This window comes from Hemiscyllium ocellatum, chromosome 39 (assembly GCF_020745735.1).
Source record: "Hemiscyllium ocellatum isolate sHemOce1 chromosome 39, sHemOce1.pat.X.cur, whole genome shotgun sequence".
Taxonomy (NCBI): Eukaryota; Metazoa; Chordata; class Chondrichthyes; order Orectolobiformes; family Hemiscylliidae; genus Hemiscyllium; species Hemiscyllium ocellatum.
In genome coordinates, this window is record NC_083439.1 from 7,373,711 (window position 1) to 7,395,746 (window position 22,036).

At 40.3% G+C, this 22,036-nt stretch overlaps 1 protein-coding gene across 6 annotated transcripts in view; it reads left to right on the plus strand.

Annotated features, from left to right (window-relative positions):
• Positions 1–22,036, plus strand: part of map2k5 (mitogen-activated protein kinase kinase 5) — a 393,643-nt gene that overhangs the window by 263,896 nt on the left and 107,711 nt on the right. For all 6 annotated transcript variants that reach the window (XM_060852989.1, XM_060852986.1, XM_060852988.1 and 3 more), the window contains one exon: positions 11,344–11,415. In XM_060852989.1, coding sequence (XP_060708972.1) covers positions 11,344–11,415 — 72 coding nt within the window. The remainder of the gene's footprint in view (positions 1–11,343; positions 11,416–22,036) is intronic.

Genomic DNA, 22,036 nt, shown 5'->3' on the forward strand with positions numbered 1-22,036 from the left:
TTGACTGGGAAAACACTACCATCATAGGACAAGCCAGACAGAGAACAGCCAGGGAATTCCTAGAGGCATGGCATTCATCCACAAACTCCATTAACAGACACATGGACCTGGACCCCATATACAAACCACTACAGCTGAAACTGACACCCGAAAGCGGCAAGAACATCCATCAACAGACACATCGACCTGGACCCCACATACAAACTACTACAGCTGAAACTGACACCCGGAAGCGGCAAGAACAAACCACTATAAATACCGGAAGAAACATCAAAGCAGCGCTTCACAGGAGGCTCCAATAGCACTGATGATGTTCCCTAGCCAGGGAACGAAACGTTTGCAGCAAACACTTCCAGCTCGGCGAACAGAACATAACAATAGCTACTGCTGATGGCATACAGTCCTGTTGGAAGCCCAGTTTTCAGATTTTTCTGCATTTATCCTATTTTGCACAATGGGGGTACAAATAGTTTGATGGATGGTATCCTCAATATGAAGATTGCATGAAATGCACAGCTTCAGTGAGGAATACTTTGCATGTTAGACTTAGCTGTTGTCTGGATGTAGTGCCTAAATTGATGCCACTGTTCTCTCTGTAGTGATTGTAAGGAGCTTAACCTGGTGAACCTCATAGAATAGGAGTTCCCTGATTGAGGCTGTTAATCTAGTCAGGGAGCCGTGGCTGACGGATATAAACAGGAGTGTCAGAGGTTCTGTTCACTCTGAGAACTGGCTCTCAGGAAGCTGGATCAATAACAAGGGTTCTCCATGTATAAGTAAAGGGTGAGTTGGTGATGGGATACCCGGCCTCGATGGAACTAATTCAGTGGTAATGACAGAGAAGCATGCTACTGAAGAAATTCACTCGTAACAGTCATCTTTGAGTTAGGGATAAACATTTCTGGCATCAAGCTGTTATTTGGGAAACTTGACTCATTCGATCCTGCCAGTATGTGGAAAGAATTTTTAATTCCCAGGAAAATGAGATTGGGACAGATGAAAAGCAACGAGCAATTCTCCTGACAGCTTGTGGACCTGCAGCTTATTTGGTTATTAGGGAGCCTAGCTTTCCCAGAGGTACCATGTACTAAAACCTTTAAGAGTTGACTGAGTTACGACCCCAAGCCGCCTCTAGTTTTGAGATGTTACTGGTTTTACTAGGCAATTCCTAAGCCAAGAGAATTGTATCGGGATTTTTGACTAGGTTAAGACAATTGGCAGAGGCATCTGACTTTGGTTTAACTATTAATGAGATACTGAGAGACCGTTTGTTATGTGGGATTAATGCTGTAATGATGCTAAAGCGCCAACTAGCTGAAGCCCAACTGAATTTTGAACAGGCAATACAAACTGCTTCATCATTTGAAAATGTGGCAAGTGGAACATATGAGTTAAAGGATATTCCAATTGAAGTGGACACGCTCAGCAGTCCAACTGTGCTTGGGGAGCACCACTTGATATAGCTTCACTCAGGACATATCATGAACAGAGGTCAGCCCACTACAAAACCCCAAAACACAGCCATTTTCTTCAGGATCCGGGTTGGCAGGCCATTGTAATTACTGCCAGTATATGGACTTGAGGTAGCAAAAGAGTCCCACTTAACTTAAATTGAATAAGAGAAATCTTAGGCTGGTAGCCAGGAGAATACACACACTGGAAAGCCCACCTACATCTGGTTTAGAACAGTTACGTTGCTTAGCAATATCCAAATCAAAACCAATCAAAATCAGCATGTCTTAAATGGTCACTGAGTTCTGATGGAGGTTTTTACCAGCACAGCTGTATCAGTGATGGCAGAACCAGTCTTTAACAAACTTTGCTTTGGATCCAGCCCTTACATTTGTGCAAGACTTTGACTAGACTGAGAGCCTGTACAGATTAAGGGTCTCTTCTGAGAAGCAGTTGATTCAGTTTCCACTGACTGTAGTAAAAGGCTCATGGCCAAGCTTGATGGGGCAAACTTGGTTGAGAAAGATTCACCTAGAATGGCTGTACTTTTTTCAATTAGAAAATGGCTGCCTGAGTGAAGTCCTAATTAATTACTTAGAAGTTATTCAGGAAGGTCTGGGAACTATCAAAGGAGCCAAAGCCACCTTGTATGTTGCCCAAGAAGCAATTTCACAGTTCTGCAAGGCCCACCCAGTGCCATTTGCCTTACTGGCAACAGTAGAGACATCAGGCAGAAGGCTGGAAACTGGTCCAGTTTGCAGGATGGGCAGTACTGGTTGTAACTATTGTGAAGCCTGTGGGGTTGTTTACTTTTGTATGGATTTTGTAAACTGCTGCTCGCAGCTGGAAAAATACACAGTCCCTTACACAGAAGTTTTATATGCAAAGCTGGCAGGGAGGCTGTCCATCATAAAGCTGGACATAAGCCATATGTGAACTTGCGATTGGATGAGGATTCCCAGAAATATGCTACAATTAATATCCATAAGGGATTGTACCAATGCACGAGACTGATATTTGTGGTATCCTCAACCTGTGCCATTTTTCAGCAAACAATGGAGAATATTTCACAAGGTCTACCCCAGGTTGCCACTTATCTCAATTATAAAGATAAAAGGATAAAAGGGAAGATTAATAAGAAGCATTTAGAGAACTTGGACTTAGTCCTTAGATGATTCCCCCAGACAGGCATATGCCTTAGAAGGGAAAAATGTATGTTCCAGGTACCCCAAGTGACCTACTCGGATTACAGAGTCAGCAAGACTGAATTACACCTATTGCAAGATAAAGTGAGAGCAATAAAAGGTGCTTGGTTCCCTTGTTCATATCGGAGCACAGTTCTTTGCTTTGCCTGATGAATCATTGCAGATAGTTCAGCCATCTGGGAAGCAAGGGAGGAGATTGCAGAGCTAATGGCCTTGATTTTTATGTCCTCGTTGTCTACAGAAATAATGCCAGAAGACTGGAGGATAGCAAATGTGGTTCCCTTGTTCAAGAACGGGAGTAGGGATAACCCTAGTAACTATAGGCCAGTGAGTCTCACTTCTGTTGTGGGCAAAGTCTTAGAGAGAATTGTAAGGGATAGGATTTATGAACATCTGGATAGGAATAATGTGATCAAGGATAGTCAGCATGGTTTTGTGAAGGGCAGGTTGTGCCTCACAAACCTTATTGAATTCTTTGAGAAGGTGACTAAGGAGGTTGTCGAGGGTAAAGCGGTAGATGTGGTGTATATGGATTTTAGTAAGGCGTTTGATAAGGTTCCCCATAGTAGGCTACTGCAAAAAATACGGAGGTATGGCATTGAGGGTGCGTTAGAGGTTTGGATTAGGAATTGGCTGGCTGGAAGAAGACAGAGGGTAATAGTTGATGGTAAAGGTTCATCTTAGAGTGCAGTTACTAGTGGTGTTCCGCAAGGATCTGTTTTGGGACCATTGCTGTTTGTCATTTTTATAAATGACCTGGAGGAGGGGCTAGAAGGTTGGGTGAGCAAGTTTGCGGATGATATGAAAGTCGGTGGAGTTGTTGACAGTGAGGAAGGATGTGGCAGGTTATAGCAGATATACATAAGCTGCAGAGCTGGGCAGAAAGCTGGCAAATGGAGTTCAATGTAGGTAACTGTGAAGTGATTCACTTTGGTAAGAGTAACAAGATGGAGTACTGGGCTAATGGTCGAAAAATTGGTAGTGTGGATGAGCAGAAGGATCTTGGTGTCCATGTACACAGATCTCTGAAAGTTGCCACCCAGGTAAATAGGGCTGTGAAGAAGGTATATGGCGTACTGGCTTTTATTGGTAGAGGAATTGAGTTCCGGAATCCTGAGGTCATGTTGCAGTTGTATAAGACGCTGGTGCGGCCGCATCTGGAGTATTGTGTGCAGTTTTGGTCGCCATGCTATAGGAAGGATGTGGAGGCACTGGAACGGATGCAGAGGAGGTTTACCAGGATGTTGCCTGGTACGGTAGGAAGATCGTATGAGGAAAGGCTGAGGCACTTGGGACTGTTTTCATTGGAGAAAAGAAAGTTTAGGGGTGACTTGATAGAGGTGTACAAGATGATTAGGGGTTTGGATTGGGTTGACAATGAGACCCTTTTTCCACGTATGGAGTCAGCTATTAGGAGGGGGCATAGCTTTAAATTAAGGGGAAATAGGTATAGGACAGATGTTAGGGGTAGATTCTTTACTCAGCGAGTCGTGAGTTCATAGAATGCCCTGCCAGTAGCAGTGGTGGACTCTCCCTCTTTATGGGCATTTAAACGGGTATTAGATAGGCATATGGAGGATAGTGGGCTAGTATAGGTTAGGTGGGCTTGGGTCAGCGTAACATCGAGGGCCAAAGGGCCTGTACTGTGCTGTATTTTTCTATGTTTCTATAACCTGGCCTTCATCCTGTCACCTTTGCATCAACATTTTAAAAGGGTCAGCTTGAAAAGGTGACAAAGCCAAGCTAAAGCTTTCAGGGAAGTGAAACAGCTATCATCCTCCATATGTTGGCACACTATAATCCGAATCAAAATCTGTATTGACATGTGACGCCACTGAGTATGGCATTGGGGTCATAGCTCATAGGTGGGTCAATGGAGACAAACTCCCAATAGTGAAAGCATCCAGGATTTTGGTTAATGCAGAGCGCAAATACTTCCAGATAGAGAAAGAAGGTTTGGTTGTCGTATTTGGAATCAGGGTGTTCCACCAATATCTTTTCGGATGTAAATTTGTAATAATAATGGACAGCGAACCCTTGCTAGGCCTACTTAAAGAGGACAAGGCAGTGCTGCCCACAGATTCAGGTTGAATTCAGCGTTGGGCTCTCATACTAAGTGTGTATAATTATCAGTTGGAGCACTGTCTAGGTGGCAAAGTAGCAAAAGTGGATGCATTGAGCCATCTCCTGCTGACAGATGCACCACCAGTAGTACTACCATTGGAAGAGTCCATAATGCTTTTGAAATTTCTTGGCACACTTCCAGTCACAGCTGACAATGTCAGACTTTGAATGCAGAAAGATTTGGTCCTGGCAAAATTGAAACAGCTGGTGGTGATGGGGAAAACCAAAGGGCCGGCACAACCAGAATTGAAATCGTTTGGTACCTGAGATTCCAGATCACAATAGAAAGTGTCATATTATTATGAGAAGCAAGAGTGATTGTCCCGAGTAAAGGACACAGTCAGATACAAGCTGAACCCCACTAGGGCCATCCATGGGTTTCCAAATTAAAGAGGTTGGCCAGGAATTATGTCTGGTGGCCAGAATTGGATGCAGACACAGTTGCGTTGATGGCACAGTGCTCAGCGGGCCAACAAGGACAAAAATTACTGCCAGTAGCTGTTGGGAATGACCCTGGACCCAGTGATATGTCAACTATACATGTCCTTTCACAGGGTCAATGTTCTTAGTCATTGCGGACACCCACTGAAAATGGCTAAATGTGCATAAAGTTGATTTGTTAAACAAGGAGATGACAATAGAAAAAACTGCGCGCATCATGGAAGACTTCTTCACAGAGAATGGACCATCATTTACAAGCAGGGAATTTGAGTATTCCATACAAGGACAGCACTATACCTTCCAGAATCCAGTGGTCTGGCAGACAGAAAGAGTAGTCCAAACTTCGAAGGCAGGCTCAAAGAAACCACCTACAGCTTAACTAAATACCAACCTGTCCTGGTTCCTATTTGATTATAAGACCATCCCTCATGCAATTACAGGGACAGTTCCAGCAGTGTGGCTAATGAGGAGAAGACCCAGCCATTCCCATGAATGTTGGTGAGCTGCTGGCTGTAAGTATTGTCCTTGTAGGCATTCTGATCACTGTCCCATCAATGCAGCTATGTCTGTATCCAGTTCTGGACACCAGCCATAACTTCTCACCAGCATCTTTATTTTAGAGACTCCTGGATGACCAGTGGAGAAGACTTTGCACTAGGTTTTCTCTGATCTTTCCAGACCTCGGAGTGAGGCGGGGGAGTGAGAAGGCATACAAGAATGTCTCCCCTAAGCGAGAGGGACAGTATACTTCAGGAAATTAAGTTTGATGTGGGAACCATGGGAATGTCCTTGCAAGGGTAAGAGGCATGGTTGACCCAAGGTCAGGTCTAATGACATATAAAGTTCAGGTAGGTGCGGCGGTCCTGAATAAGCATCTGGACCATATGAAAACTGCGAACTCACAAATGGTCTGGAAGCAAACTGTACCCAACTCCTCAGTTACCTTTTTGACTGTTATGGAACCTGTGGGTTCTCCCAATCCTTCATGCATTGAAGATACCTTGGAATCTGAGGTGGACATGCCAGATATTACCACCTTGACACCTTTGCTGCCTGAAGAATGAATTTCTTCCAAGATGCTCCTGGCATAAGGGGCAAATAACTGTGCATTATACGTCACCTGTATCAAAGGCAGAGTTGGAGGAACCTGACCCGGTGTTAAAACACCTCAGGAGGAGCTACAAAGAAAAAACCACCAATGCCATCGGACTCTAAGTTGGGCAGGATGTCATGATTGTAACAATGTCAGTTCCATGGACCTCATAGAATATGTGTTCCCTGATTGGGGTTATACTCTAGTCCAGTCAGGGAGCCCTGGCTAGCAGATATAAATGGGAGTGTCAGACATCCTGTTCACTCTGAGAACTGGCTCTGAGGAAGCTGGGTCAGTATAATGGACTCTCCACATCTAAATGAAGATGACTTGGTGATGGGATACTGGTGAGAAATCATTTCACTGTCCATTTCATTTGAATTAATTGTATTTTGATATGACTGATAGACTAGCGAAGCCATTTCAATAGCCAGTTAAGAGTCATCACATCGCTACGGGTCTAGAGTCACATGAACTGGGCCAAGTAAAGATAATAGGTTTCTTTCAGTAAAGCTCAATGGTGAACCACTTGGAATTCTATAATAATCTAGTAGCTTCATAGTAAATCTCATGGCTGAAGCTAACTTTTGATCCTGATTTATTCAGTCAACTAAATTTAATTTCTGTGAAGTATGATTTGACCTCATAATAATGGCTTTTTGGGCTCTTCAAAGGACAGTTAAGGTAAAAATGCATTTGTGTTGGACTGAAATCGTTGGTAGTATTATTTCCGACAAAGACATCAGTAAACTAATTAATTTTTGTAACAATTCTACAATTTCATGGTCTCTCTTCCTGATTCCAAATTTTTATTTCCAGATATTGACAGTTGGACTCTCATTTTTGAACTACCTTCGTGGCATTTCATCTCTGGATTATTAGTCTAAATTTCTGGATTATTAGATCATAAATAAACGCTCTTTGTTTGCTAAATGGCCATTATTATTGTTATTATTGCACTCCTGCTGCCTGAATTACCTATTCACAAGATCCAACTTCCCTCTATTTATCTTGTAAATCCATATCTCTGCAAAGTAATTTTTTTTCATGCTTTCGATAGATGCCCAATTTACACATAAAACTGTTGTGCCAGGGAGTCAGTGATTTTGTTTCTTTTTTTAACTGCCCCCCCCCACCCCGTTCCTCTTATACACAAGCTATTTGACATAATATGAACATTCCTTGATAATGACACATGTAATAGAAATAGTGCTGGTTCTGTGCGATTAAACCCATTGGGCAGATTGAAATTATAGAAATATTAACATGGAATGATATTATTTCCCCCATGTGTATTCTGTCTCTACAGGGGACCTACTTAGTTTAATCCTCCCTTACTCATACTCTATGCTGTCTTACATAACTATATAGTGCCAAGTTCAAATATAAGTCTCCGTATGCAATTTTTAAAAAATTTGCATATTCTGCTATCATTTTTATGAAATGCTCCAGGTGTTCAGTAGTGATGTCATTCTAAATGCCTGGAGTCTAGGAGGCATGCTAGCCTGACCTTTCTACTTTGAGTGCTGCCACCCTTTAAAATACATTTTTTAAAATCTGTTTTTATCCTTCCCAATTTTATTTGGTCTAAGCTTTTATTGTGACATTGGCCGCATCCTTTATATTTGTGAAGAGAAAACCAAAATTTTCACTTAATACTCAATTATGATCTCAGCCTTAAGAAGATGTTCGTGGTCTCTAAAGGCTCACTCAGCATTGATTATCATTTTACTGTTTAGATACTGTTGAACAACCTTTGGATTCCCCTTTATGCTATCTGCTAATGTATACTTACGTACTCTTTTTGGCCCTTTATTTCCTTTTTCAGTACTCCTTTGAAGCTTTGTATTCATCTTGGTTTTCTACTCTGTTACAAACCTTACATCTATCAAAAGTATAATTCTAGTCTTTATAAGTCATCCAGGGTGCTCAAGCTTTGTGTGTCTTCTATTTCTCTCTTGTGTTAAATCTGAAATCAAATAACCTATTCCGCTCATTTACTGTTTTACCTTTTAATATTTCAAATCCTGGGTCACCTTCAATTTGAATTTAAAAGCAACGAACGTTAATTAGGGTTGTATATAAGAACTGATTTGTTGCCCCTCCAACACAATTTTAATTTAGTCCCTTCCCTCTCTTCCTAGTCTCCCCTGTTTCTATTGGTGATGATTGTTCTCTTAATGAGTAACATGGGTGATTTGGCAATAGTTTTATTTTTAAAATAAAAACTAGTTCCTCAAGGAGGAGGCAGTGGCATGGTGGCAATGTCACTAGATTAGCAATCCATAGACTGGACTGGATCACTAGATTAATATTCTAAGAGCTGTTTTGGTTCAATGACAACGTTTCTATTTTGGGCCAGAAGATGTGGGTTCAAATCTCAACTGCTCCAGAAGTGTGTTGGAACAATCCTGGACAGATTGACGAATTAAAGAACAGAAATTGCTAGAGAAACTCAGCAGGGCTGGCAGCATCTGCGGAGAGAAAGCACCATTAACATTTCGGGACCAGTGATCCTTCTTAAGAACTGGGGTTAACTCTGCTTTCTCTCCACAGATGCTGCCAGACCTGCTGAGTTTCTCCACTAATTTCTTGGTTTTTGTTTTAGCTTTCTGGTATCTGTAGTTCTGTGGATCTTTTTGATTAAACAAAGAACTGATTTCTCTCTTGTGGTACAAAGGCAGTGCCCATCTCTGAGTCAGAAGGTCTGGGTTCAAATTCCACTTGCCCAGATGTGTCTTAACATATCTGAACATTTTCAATAAAATATCTAGACCCAAGTCCTAGACTTTAACACAAATACTCACCTTGGTTGCCTTATCATGCACACTCAGTTTTTCTTCTTTGGCTTCTGTGGGCATCATTGCAGAGGGTGGGTAGGAAGACCTCCTTGTGGTTCTGCTCCGGGGCCTGGCTAAAGTAGCCATCTAAAAGGTCATTTGTTACTGCCTGCCTCTCATCCATGGCTACATTCATGCCTGGGTGTCCAGCATTACCTCAGAGTTATCAGAGATAGGTGGGCACTGTGGGAAGTGAAATGTATTATCAACCCCTCCAATACTATTGTGATTTAAAATCCTCCCCCCCCCGTCCTTGTTTCCCTACCTTTCTGATTTTTGATATTCTGACACTGCCTCTTGGGGACAGTACAAGTAATTTATTGCACAGTTAGTTAACTGTGTTGATGAAACATGGAACTGGAAAGGCACAGCACGTCACACATAATAGGAGGAGTAGGAAAGTCAACATTTCAGGTGGGGACCCTTCATCAGGACTGGACACCCAGTCCTGATGAAGGGTTGCAACCCGAAACGTCAACTTTCCTGCTCCTCTGATGCTGTCTTACATGCTATGTCTTTCCAGCTCCATATTTTATCAACTCTGACTTCCAGCATCTGCAGTACTTACTATCTCCTCGTTAATTGTGTGAGTTGATAGTTTATAAAAAAAAAACTGGTTTCCACCAAATTGCAGATATTGGTTTGTAGAAGAAAGAAATACTCTGTACTTATGCTGCAGAGAGGGTTGTGAATAAATTTATGTAGAAAGCAGATTGACTTCTGTCGCTTCCTTTGCATGATTGATGTTTCCTAATTTATGATTACCTGCCAATCTTTGATTCCAGTCCAGTTAGGTCAAATTCCTCTTCTCTGAAATTTGCTTTCTTTCAATGAGTATTTTCACATTTGAATTTTATTTGTTCTTTTCCGTAATTGCTTCAAACCTAATGACATTGTGATCACTAACGCCATACTTAAAATAAAAGTAATTAGAGTTAGAAACTAAGCTGTGAGTTCCTGTGAACTAGATTTAAATTTTGGATAGAGGAGGAATAGAATCAGCCAAATTCTGATTGGATTTGGAAATCACATGCAAACACCACTGGATACCAATGTAAATATAATCTCTTTTCAGGAAAAGGTTTTGCAGAAGAAAGTTGACAGTGTTAAAGCTCCTCACTCTTCCATTTAACAACTGATTGCATATTGTTTTGCTTTTAATACTTCCAAAGAACTTAAAATGTAGTTTTGCACTTATTGGGTTACCCTTTTGCCCTTCATTACTGTTGATTATAGCCAATTATCGCTGTGTAATTGAATGGGGAAAACTGCTTTATTTAATCATATAACCTGAAGGTTAATGTAAATTAGGTTTTGAAGGTACTCTGTAGTGGGAGAACCTATAATTAAAACTGGTTGCATGTTTTCTCATCTTTCGTGTAAAACACCAGATCTAATTTGATTTTTTTTATCACTACCCAGACACCCTGTTCTCATTTTGATACTTTTAATAATTCCCTTGCAAACATTTAATGTGTATTATTTGCCATTGTTTGGCTTGAAACGGTTGAATTTGACCCATTCCCTAGAAATCTGAGAACCTTTTATTTTGCTTCAGTATTTTTCCCCTTTAGGAAGAACAAGCAAGTTAAATTCAGAACAGCCTTAAATCGTTTGAACTATTGATTTTACCATTGAAGAAATTATTTGTATTGTTGTCCATCCTCCTCCAGGTATAACAATAATACAAAAAAAAACTGGAATCTGGCGATCCGTTTTTTGTAATTCTTGGCCTGTGAGCATTTTTATGCCATTTATATAAAAATGTATTATGTATGGTGTGTATTAAGAGTTAATATGGAAATATTTATCGAATGCCATGTAGATTCCCCATTAGAAACTTTACCTTTATTGTTTCTGCGGTATATTGGGGAGCAGATTTGTGACTGTGAATCAATCCTCACCTACCGGTTTCACACGAGAATGGTATAATTGGAGGGATCTGTACCATTCTTGCAAGAATGTAGTTTAAGAACAGCATTGGAGAAAGCTACTTTGAATGTGTGATCTGCAGCATGAGGAAACTAACTACAGAACATTTTTTTTTGTCAAATGGGAGCACACATTAAAGCCTTTCTAATTCAGACTATTGTTAAATTGAAGTGGAAATGTACTAAATCAGTTAGTTAGATTTTAGATTATAGTTCAAAAACATAACTCCTGAAGTGTTATTCCATTCCTTTTATAGCCTGAACGAATAGCAGGTGAACAGTATGGAATACATTCAGATGTGTGGAGTTTTGGGATCTCATTTATGGAGGTGAGTTAACATATATATATATATATGTGTGTGTGTGTGTGTGTGTGTGTGTGTGTGTGTGTGTGTGTGTGTGTGTGTGTGTGTGTGTGTGTGTGTGTGTGTGTGTGTGTGATATCATAAGAACAAGAAGGGTTTTGTCTTCCATCTTCTGGCATTTATTTACTAATTTTTCCATTTCTTGTCAAAATGTTCTGATAAAGTTGTATGTTATATTATCATTTGAATTCGAAGCTACAATTAATTTAGATTTGTGATTTCGTTTCTAGAAAGGTAATTGTTTTTTTAAAAAATCAGTAAGTAATTTGGAAAAGTGAATTGAAGCTATTATTTCCAAAAACAAAACATGTGACCTAAGTTAAGTACCAAGCAGGATAAATGTGGTATTAATTGATGAAGTGTTTACAAAATTGAATTTTATGGCATGCTGAGAAAACAGACCAGGGGCCACTAGTGTTTTGTTTTAGCTTCAAAATCAGTTTTCAGTACACAAGATCATTTTCACCCCTGCAGAAAGTGATTCTCTCCAGGCTATGAGTGTTTCTGGAGAAATTTTCAAGCTGTCAGAACTGAAAAGAAATTTAGATCATCAGACTGGAAAGTCATCTTTAGGCCATCAAACCTATATAGAGTCAGTTAAGAAATTAAAGAGGTACAATGGGGGCAACACTTCACTGGGATTGAGTATCAGTAAAGTTTATTGCTGGGAAATGGCTTGAATTATTTTGGTGTTTCTGTTAAAATCTTTCTAAAGTGTCTTCTAAAGCTTAGCCTTTTTTGTGTAATAAACCTGTGTTCTTTTGTTAAAGAACATTGGCAACATTTTGTAAATATGCTTAGTGACTCGCCACCACGGTCACCAACTGAAGAAGTTTAACTTCTGATCTATCAAGCCATTCTGGGATCTGATGTATTCAGTATTGCAATCAGCTAAAATCATAATCATGTAAATTGGAGTTAAAATGGAGTTAGAAATGCAAGAACATCAAAAAAAAGAGCAAGAATGCATCATAGGACACTTCAATTTAGTGGTGTTGCGTTTTCTAATTTGCTGACACTGTTCTAGAATTCAGGTACTTTTGCAAAACCATATCAGTGTATGCACCATCTCTCAGCTGCCTCGTTTAGAACCCTGAGATATAGTCCCATCAGGTCCTATTAATTTGTTGTTGAGTGTTAATTTATCTTTGACAAAAGATGGCAAAATAGGAGAGGGAAACAGAACATGAAGAGAGAGAACTGCTCATAAGAATAGCTGACATGGAAGCCAGAAAGGGAACTTGGCTAATCAGTATTTTAGTTGGAGTAGAGTTGAAGGGTCAGAATATGGACCTTACAAACAACATGAGCTCCTTAAGGTGATATAAGATAAATGGATTTCAGTACTGCAGTGGTCTGAGAGGACTTTAGGGTAAGGCTGTCTCAGTGGCCCGGGAGAAGGAAGGAAGGTGGCAGATGAAGCCGATTAGATGGTCACAATTTTAGTTTTCATGAGTTCATTACACATATTGGTGGAAGAAAGTGAGGACTGCAGATGCTGGACAGTCAGAGTCAAAAAATGTAGCACTGGAAAAGTACAGCAGGTCAGGAGGATCTCAGGAGCAGGAGAGTTGTCATTTCAGGTATAAGCCTTTCTTTATGCCTGAAACATAGATTCTCCTGGTCCTTGGTTGCTGTCTGACCTAGTGTGCTTTTCCAGCGCCACATATATTGGTGGAAGACAGGTGAAGGAAATGTGGAAGAGAAGATTAAGAAATTAGTTTGTGATAGACAAAAGAAGCCAGTGGTTTCCTTTGCATTCCAGGTGATTCTGGAATAGAGTACAGTTTTGGAATCTCAGATCAGTACTTAATAGTGTTTTATATAATCAAGCCAGATTTATTAGTGAAAGATTAAATTAACTGAATGCCATATCTGTTTAAGGCTGAATCCTTTAAACATAAGAGAATAGAGATGATGCCTCTTCTGGGCATTTGACTAGGGTGAGCAAAAATAATTTTTCATTGGAGTACTGGGGTGTCAAAGTTATGGGTGATGATGTTCTTGAGCAATCAGTAATGCAGAACTATTATGATGAACAGAGGGTCAAGGCGAGACAGCAGGATTTGAAAGTGTAGTTGTGAATTGAGAAGTTTATTTTTAGAGGTGGACACCAAAGAATGTAGGATTGGAAGAGCGAAAAGTCTGTGCGTGGAGAGTGATACTGGAAAAGACAGTGGTCCAAGTTGGTCTTATCTGCGATTGATATAGTTGTAGTAGCCTTTCAGTGTGAATCAGCAAGATCTCGGGTAGCCATCAAAAGGCCTATGGCGTTTATGTGGAGGGAGAGATTAAGAGTGGGCTAGGAGGGCATGAACTCCAAAAAGAGAGCATGTGATGAATTGAAGATTAAGAAATCACTCAGTGCAGGCTCTGAGGGAAGGTGGATGGTAAAAAAATAAAGATTTTCAGTGTGACCTGTGCAGCAAAATGAAATGCTCAGGGTGATTAAAGTGCCAGAGTAAGAGAAGATAAGAAGGGCTGATTACTTAGACCATTACCATGGCAGTTTGAACAGGACAACTGGTTGAAGGTATAACCAGAAATAAACTGCACTTCACCAATTGATGTTGTCACACTTGAACCATATTTCTCTCAATGCCATGATATTCTTCCAGTCATGCAAGATAAGCTCATGAATGAACTGAAATTCTGGAGGAAATCTTGGAGAAGGGTATGGTAAAAGACAATACTTGACAGAGTCCCACAATGTCAGCAATGCATATGACAAGTTGAACAATGAGGAGAATTGTCAAGATTAACTCTGAGGACTCATTGAACATTGTGGCTGGTGACAGAGTAGGACAGGACAGTTCAGATTGCAGCTGCTAATGAGGAAGAGTGTGGTGCCTCAATGGACCCTTCAGATATGCCAAAAGAAAGATAAAAGAAGCAGTAGGCATATTTTTAATTGTGTCAAGTCTGGGAAATAGCTGGAGAAGTACTGAAATGTTGAGATAAGGATTTGGGAGGCAAGAGTACCTGAGAACTTAGTAATGAAGACAAAGTGAGGATTCTAGGAGGCATAACAAGCAAAGTTTTTTAAAAAAATGTGGATTGGAACTGGAACTAGAGGCTCAATTGAAATTCATGCCCTAAAGATGCTAAAAAACATGTCATTCAACCCTAAAGATGCTAAAATAATTGTGGTAAGTTAATATATAACTAATATATATATCGTAAATGTAATGAGGAAATAAGCAAGTAACATGAAGTTTACCCACAGATTTTTCCTTGTTTGTAATGTTTGGCAGTAGTTCAAAACCTCCATTTGAAACACACAGATGTATGTGGTTATCGATGGTGAATTTTGCATTGAGTTGTTTCTAATGTCTTAATTTATTGAGGGGCATTGAACCCTTCAGTTAAAAGAATCCTTGACTTCAGCTCACTGATTTGCCTGTATATTTGCATTGAATATTGTACGTAATAATTCTGTGATATTATTCCATTCAACTGACAAAACATGGTGGTTATTAGTTATTTGGATGCTCTAATAGGACTCAATAAAGAACTGAACAGTTATATTTCTTTGTATATTCTGTAATATTCACACGTCAATTTATTTTGCACATTGCTGTCCATTGATGACTGAGTTCATATTCTTCTGAAACTAAATTAGGCAATTACAATCCGTCAGGCTAATAGATTGATTACAGTTCCTAGGCAAGAAATAGCCAGAAGTTCACCTTTGAAGTCTGTTTTCAACATATTTTTTGCCTTCATAAATCACGTTAAAGGAAGCATTTATTTAAAATACTAATTAATGTTAAGTGCCTATTTATGATCCTAAGGCAAGTTTCTGTTAACGATTTATAATTTCCACATACGTGCTGAAACTACATACAATGCAGTGATTTGGTATTCAGCCTCAAAATGTTTAGTGTAAATTGTGATGTACCCTTTTCAAATATCTTTGTTTTCGCAGTAGAACATGTGAAAACCTCTACTGTTTTTATTACATTGAAATGATTCAGTTGAATGGTTTATTCATTCAGATCATACATGTGCAGTAATTAAAAATCAAATAGAGACTATTTGTTCACAGATATTGCTGAAAAAGCTCAGCAGGTATGACAGCATCTATAGAGAGCAATCACAGTTGACGTTTCAGGTCCAATGAACCTGTGAGGGACTCTGAAGATATCTCTCTGATTTCTGTCCACAGATGTTGCCAGACCTAATGAGCTTTTCCAGCAATTTCTGTTTTTGATTCTGATTTCCAACCTCCACAGCTCTTTTGGTTTTTTTTTGAGAATATTTATTTTTGCCTCATTCTCTCTTTTGCTGCAGTTTAAATTATAAGGTGTTTTCTAAGTTAATTTCGTCATGATTGTGCATATAATTTTGAAGACTACATGTCATATAAGTTAGCTTCCTTAGGCCAAAACCCCATTATATTCTCCTGACAGTCTTGAGGTGGTATTATTCTGCAATGGTAGCGCAATGGTCTTCAGTGAACACTATAATACTTTTAAAGTACAGTGTTTTCATTGCCTTTTTTTATTTTATTGAGTATATCGCTCCTAAGAGACCATTAGTTAGTAGTGAATAAAGACCCTCGTTTTGCTTTCTTACATAGTTCACTCGGGCTCGTGTGCTATAGATTGAGCCTCATTATTCCTGGAGTGGTACCAAATGTTAGAAGTTCTTTTTGAGGTATGCAAGGTATCCCAATTTACCTCACTTTCAGGCCAATGTTGATTGAAAGCATGGACCACGTTTCTGTACTAAACAAGAATCCTTATTTATTGTGAGGAATTAGACCATAGCTACAGGCAAAAAGATACAAACCATTAGCATATAACCTATTGTTACGAAGGTGTAGGTGTGTACAGTACCTTTAAGAGAGAATGGAATCTGGCACTGACCTAGAGAGCACAATGGGTGCTGAAAAAGTTTAAAATATAGCATTTAGTTGAAACAAATAGCTGGAACTGTGTTACCATGGTACAAAACAAATTCAAATTCAGCTAATCAGTTTACATTATGCCCCAGATACCAAAATCCAATCAAATTTGAATTTTACTGTTTTGGATGACATCAAAATGAAATGATATTGGAGTTTAAAATTGGACATTTGAACAGTTAGGGAGAGAACAACAAAGAGCTGCCAATCACCACTTAACAGCCGGCAGACCAGCTCTCCGAAAGGTACCTGTCCATAAGAAATTTATACAGCAGAAGACCGAAGCCGATCTTGAAAAATTTACAGAGAAAGTTTGACGTCCATAAACGACAGCTGGGTTTGAAAGTGTTTTGCTGTAAATTTAAGAAGGAATTTATCGGACCAGTATTGTAGAGTGGAATGTGAAAATAGATTTAAGAGAAAGGAGTTGTAAATAATTGTTGTTTAATGTTCTATTTTGGACTTAAAAAATAAAACTATTAATTTTTTCTTTAAATAGGGGCATTTGGGATAGTCCTTTACCATTAAAAATCTAACAAATTATGGCATGAGGTGAACTTTTGTGTGTCTGGTTTAAATTAGCACAGGGGTTTACCCCATGTCGTAACACTATTAACAACAACTCTAATCCCCTTATAAACTCCGCTTACCCCATACACTCACTCTCATCCACAGACAAACAAATAGGAAAAATTAATTATTGGCAGTAGTAGAGAAAAACTGGAAAGTCAGTGTTTGCTTCCCAATTCCTGTATTGAGATAATTCTTCTTTGGCTGGCCAGGCCCTTGATGTGTTGTATTTTTCTGGGAACCTCCACTGGCTTGTGACAAGTACAGAGCAACTGATTCACTGTGCTAACAGTAACTGCTGCAAGAATGATAACCGGTTTTCTTCAAGTTTAAATTTTTTTTTACTGTAGAAACAGCAGCTTTTGCTAAGGAGAACAACTGTACGTTCCTCCATGACGTTCTTTTCTGTAACTTGTTCTAATTCCAACTTGCTTAGTTAGCTGAGAAGAAATCAGCTTCAATTGTAAAATCTCCTCAGCTCCTGATTATCTTCATATTGCAGCCTCAAAACACAGTTTACAATCATTATCAAACTCCTTGCCAGGAACTTATGAAGACATCTCTGAATGGATATTGGAGCCGGGGGGGGGTGGAGATCAGTTGTAGTAGTCCACATTGGGATTAACACCATAGGCAAAGCTAGGGTGTGTGACCTGTTTGGGGATCATCAAGCATTAGTAAGGAAATTGAAGTGCAGGTCTCAAAGGTCATAATCTCCGGATTACTGCCTGAACCACGTGCCAATTGGAATAGGAATAAGAAAGTTAGGGAAGTAAACACATGGCTAAGGGATTGGTGTGGGAAAGAGGGATTCCATTTCAAGGGGGATTGGCATCAGTTTTGGAACCAGGGAGTGGGGATCTGTACCGTTGGGACAGTCTCCTCCTGAACCCATCTGGAACTGGTGTTCTAGTGAAAAGGATAAATAGGGTGGTCAGTAGGAGATTAAATTTCTGAGTCGGGGGAAGAGAAAGCGAAAGCAACAGGGAGTATGGAGTTAAATGGAAAGATAAGCAGCAGGATAGCACGTGTGCAGGTGGTTTGGTTCCTGATGAAGGGCTTATGCTCGAAACGTCGAATTCTCTATTCCTGAGATGCTGCCTAACCTGCTGTGCTTTGACCAGCAACACATTTGCAGCTGTGATCTCCAGCATCTGCAGACCTCATTTTTTACTCGAAGGGTTTAAGCTTGAGGCAGACTAGGAATGCAGCAAAAAAGAAAGATAACTCAGGACATCTTATGTTTTCTAGTATCTCTAATAATGATAAGAAAGCTAGCATTAAGGCACTTTACCTGAATGCTCATAGTATTCATAACAAAGTAGATGATTTAACGGCACAACTCATCGTGAATAATTATGATATGGTAGGCATCACAGTGACTTGGTTTCAGGGAGTTCAGAACTGGCAGTTAAACATCCAAGGATTTACAACATATCGAAAAAACAGGGAGATGGGCAGAGGGGGCGGTGTTGCCTTGTTAGTTAAGAGTGAAATTAAATCTATGGCACTGAATGACGTAGGGTCGGATGACATATAGCAAAAAAACCATATTTGGATTTTTATACAGACCTCCTAACAGTGATCAGGATCAAGGGTGCAAGATGTACCTGGAAATAGATAGAGCATGTCAGAAAGGCAAGGTCGCAGTGATCATGGGGGACTTCAATATGCAGATGGACTGTGTGAATAATGTTGCCAGTGGATCTAAAGAAAGGGAATTCATACATTGCCTACAGGATGGCTTTTCGGAACAGCTTGTGATGGAGCCCACAAGGGAGCAGGCTACTCTGGACTTAATGCTGTGTAATGAGCCAGACTTTATAAAAGCTCTTAAAGTAAGGGAACACTTAGGAGGCAGCAATCATAATATGGTAGAGTTTGGTCTGCAGTTTGAAAGAGAAAAGTCAAAATCGGATGTTATGGTGTTCCAGCTAAATAAAGGTAATTACAATGGCATCAGAGAGGAACTGACTAAAATTGACTGGAAGCAGAGACTAGCGGGGAAGATGGTAGAGCAACAATGGCAGGAGTTTCTGGGTGTAATTGAGGATACAGTACAGAGGTTCATCTCAAAGAAAAGAAAGATTACCGGGGGTGGGGATGGAATTAGATAGCCATGGCTGACAAAGGGAGTCAGGAAATGTATCAAAGCAAAAGAGAGAGCCAATAAAGTGACCAAGAGCACTGGGAAATCAGAAGATTGGGAAAACTACAAAAACAGATGATAACAAAGAGAGAAGTAAAGAAGGAGAGGATCAAATATGAAGGTAGGCTAGTCAGTAATATTAGAAATTATAGTAAAAGTTTCTTTCAATACATAAGAAACAAATGAGAGTCAAAAGTAGACATTGGGCTGCTCTAAATTGATGCAGGAGGGCTAGTAATGGGAGAAAAGGAAACAGCTGAAGAACTTAATAAGTAATTTTCATCCGTCTTCACAGTGAAAGTCATGAGTAATATCCCAACAATTAAAGAGAGTCAGGGGGCAGAGTTGAGTATGGTAGCCAATACAAAAGAGAAAGGGCTAGGAAAGCTAAAAGGTCTAAAAATTGATAAATCTCTTAGCCCAGATGGGCTACATTCTAGAGGTCTGAGAGAGGTGGCTGAGGAAATAGTGCAGGCGCTGACTGTAATCTTTCAAAAATCATGTGAGTCAGGGAAAGTCCCAGATGATAGGAAAATCATTGTTGAAACCCCCTTGTTCAAAAAAGGATCAAGCCAAAAGTTGGAAAACTATAGGCCTATTAGCCTAACCTTGGTTTTTGGTAAAACTCTAGAATCCATCATTAAAGATGAGATTTCTAAATTCTTGGAAATGCAAGAATTCTTTGAAGTGGTAACAAGTAGGTTGGACTAGGGAAACCCAATGGATGTTATCTATCTAGACTTCCAAAAGGCCTTTGATAAGGTGCCTCATGGGTGGCTGCTGAGTAAGGTGAGGGCCCATGGTGTTTGAGGTGAGCTACTGGCATGGATTGGGGATTGGCTGTCTGACAGAAGGCAGAGAGTTGGGATAAAAGGTTCTTTTTCGGAATGGCAGCTGGTGGCAAGTGGTGTCGCACAAGGTTCAGTGTTGGGGCCGCAGCTGTTCACTTTATATATTAATGATCTGGATGAAGGGACAGGAGGCATTATAGTGAAGTTGCCGATGCTATGAAGTTAGGTGGACAGGCAGGTAGTATTGAGGAGTTGGGACAGCTGCAGAAAGATTTAGACAGTTTAGGAGAGTGGTCCAGGAAATAGCTGATGAAATTCAACTTGGACAAATGTGAGATTTTGCACTTTGGAAAAAAGAATACAGACATGGACTATTTTCTACACGGTGAGAAAATTCATAAAGCCGAAGTACAAAGGCATCTGGGAGTGCTAGTCCAGGATTCTTTATAGGTTAACTTGCAGGTTGAGTCCGTGTTTAAGAAAGCAAATGTAATGTTGTCATTTACCTCGAGGGTTGGAATATTAAAGTAGTGATGTGTTTCTGAGACTTTGTGAAGCTCTAGTTAGGCCCCATTTAGAATACTGTGTCCAATTTTGGGTCCCACACCTCAGGAAGGACATACTGGCACTGGCGCATGTCCAGTGGAGATTCACTAGGATGATCCCTGGAATGGTAGGCTTAACATACAATGTATGGCTGAGGATCCTGGGATTGTATTCATTAGAGTTTAGAAAGTTGAGGGGAAATCTAATAGAAACTTACATGATAATGCATGGCTTGGAAAGGATGGAGGAGAAAGTGAGGTCTGCAGATGCTGGAGATCAGAGCTGAAAATGTGTTGCTGGAAAAGCGCAGCAGGTCAGGCAGCATCCATGGAACAGGAAATTCGACGTTTCGGGCATGAGCCCTTCTTCAGGAATGAGGAAGTGTGTCCAGCAGGCTAAGATAAAAGGTAGAGAGGAGGGACTTGGGGGAGGGGTGATGGAGATGCGATAGGTGGAAGGAGGTCAAGGTGAGGGTGATAGGTGAAAGGATGGAAGCTGGGAAGTTGTTTCCATGAGGAGAGGAGACTAGGATCCATGGGCACAGCCTTAAAATTAGAGGGGGTCAATGTAGAATGGAAATAAGGAAACAGTTCTTCAGCCAGAGAGTGGTGGGCCTATAGAATTCATTGCAACGGAGCGCAGTGGAGGCAAGGACATTAAATGTCTCCAAGGCAGAGATTGATAAATTCATGATCTCGCAAGGAATTAAGGGATATGGGGAGAGTGCGGTTAATGCCAATCAGCCATGATTAAATGACCTTACTTTCACTCCTATGTCTTGTGGTCTTATGGTCTTATCTTGGTAAAACCCTGTTTTTAGAAACAGTGCATCCTCATTGCAGTCCACAGGTCTTAAAGAACAAGAAGTAAAAAGATGCTGTCCTTACAATAAACTATCGAAGCTTCAGTAAAGTATATTTAAGACATTAGCCATTCCTCTTGAATTGTAGAAAAGTAAAATTATGGATGGACATAAATTTAAAAATGAGGAAATAAATTAAATGCATGTAGCTGTGTGCAGAAATTCAGATGGCATAAGTAAATTGGGTGTTTTGAGCAAAGATCCATGGATCCATAGAAGGGTTGAGTCCAGTCTGTTCAGTGGGCAGAGGGAAATTGATGGTTGTGTCTAGGGCTTGTGGGTGGCACAGTGGTTAGCACTGCTGCCTCACAGCGCCAGAGACCCGGGTTCAATTCCCGCCTCAGGTGACTGTGTGGAGTTTGCACGTTCTCCCCGTGTCTGCGTGGGTTTCCTCCGGGTGCTCCGGTTTCCTCCCACAGTCACAAAGATGTGCGGGTCAGGTGAATTGGCCATGCTAAATTGCCTGTTGCGCTTCGGCGGGTCGGTGTGGACTTGTTGGGCCGAAGGGCCTGTTCCTCCACTGTAAGTAATCTAATCTAGGAATGATTGAATGGTTGCACCATAAAAGGAGGCCATTTGTCCCATTGAATCTATGTTGAAACTGTTGAAGTGGAATTTAGCTAATCTCAGTATCCCACCCTTTTGTTGTTGTTCTGTAAGTTTTCTCTTAAGAAGTGTAAATGTGGTGCACAGAATTGAACAAGGTACTGTGGTTGAGGATGAATTATAAAACATTAGATGTGCACCATGACTCCCTT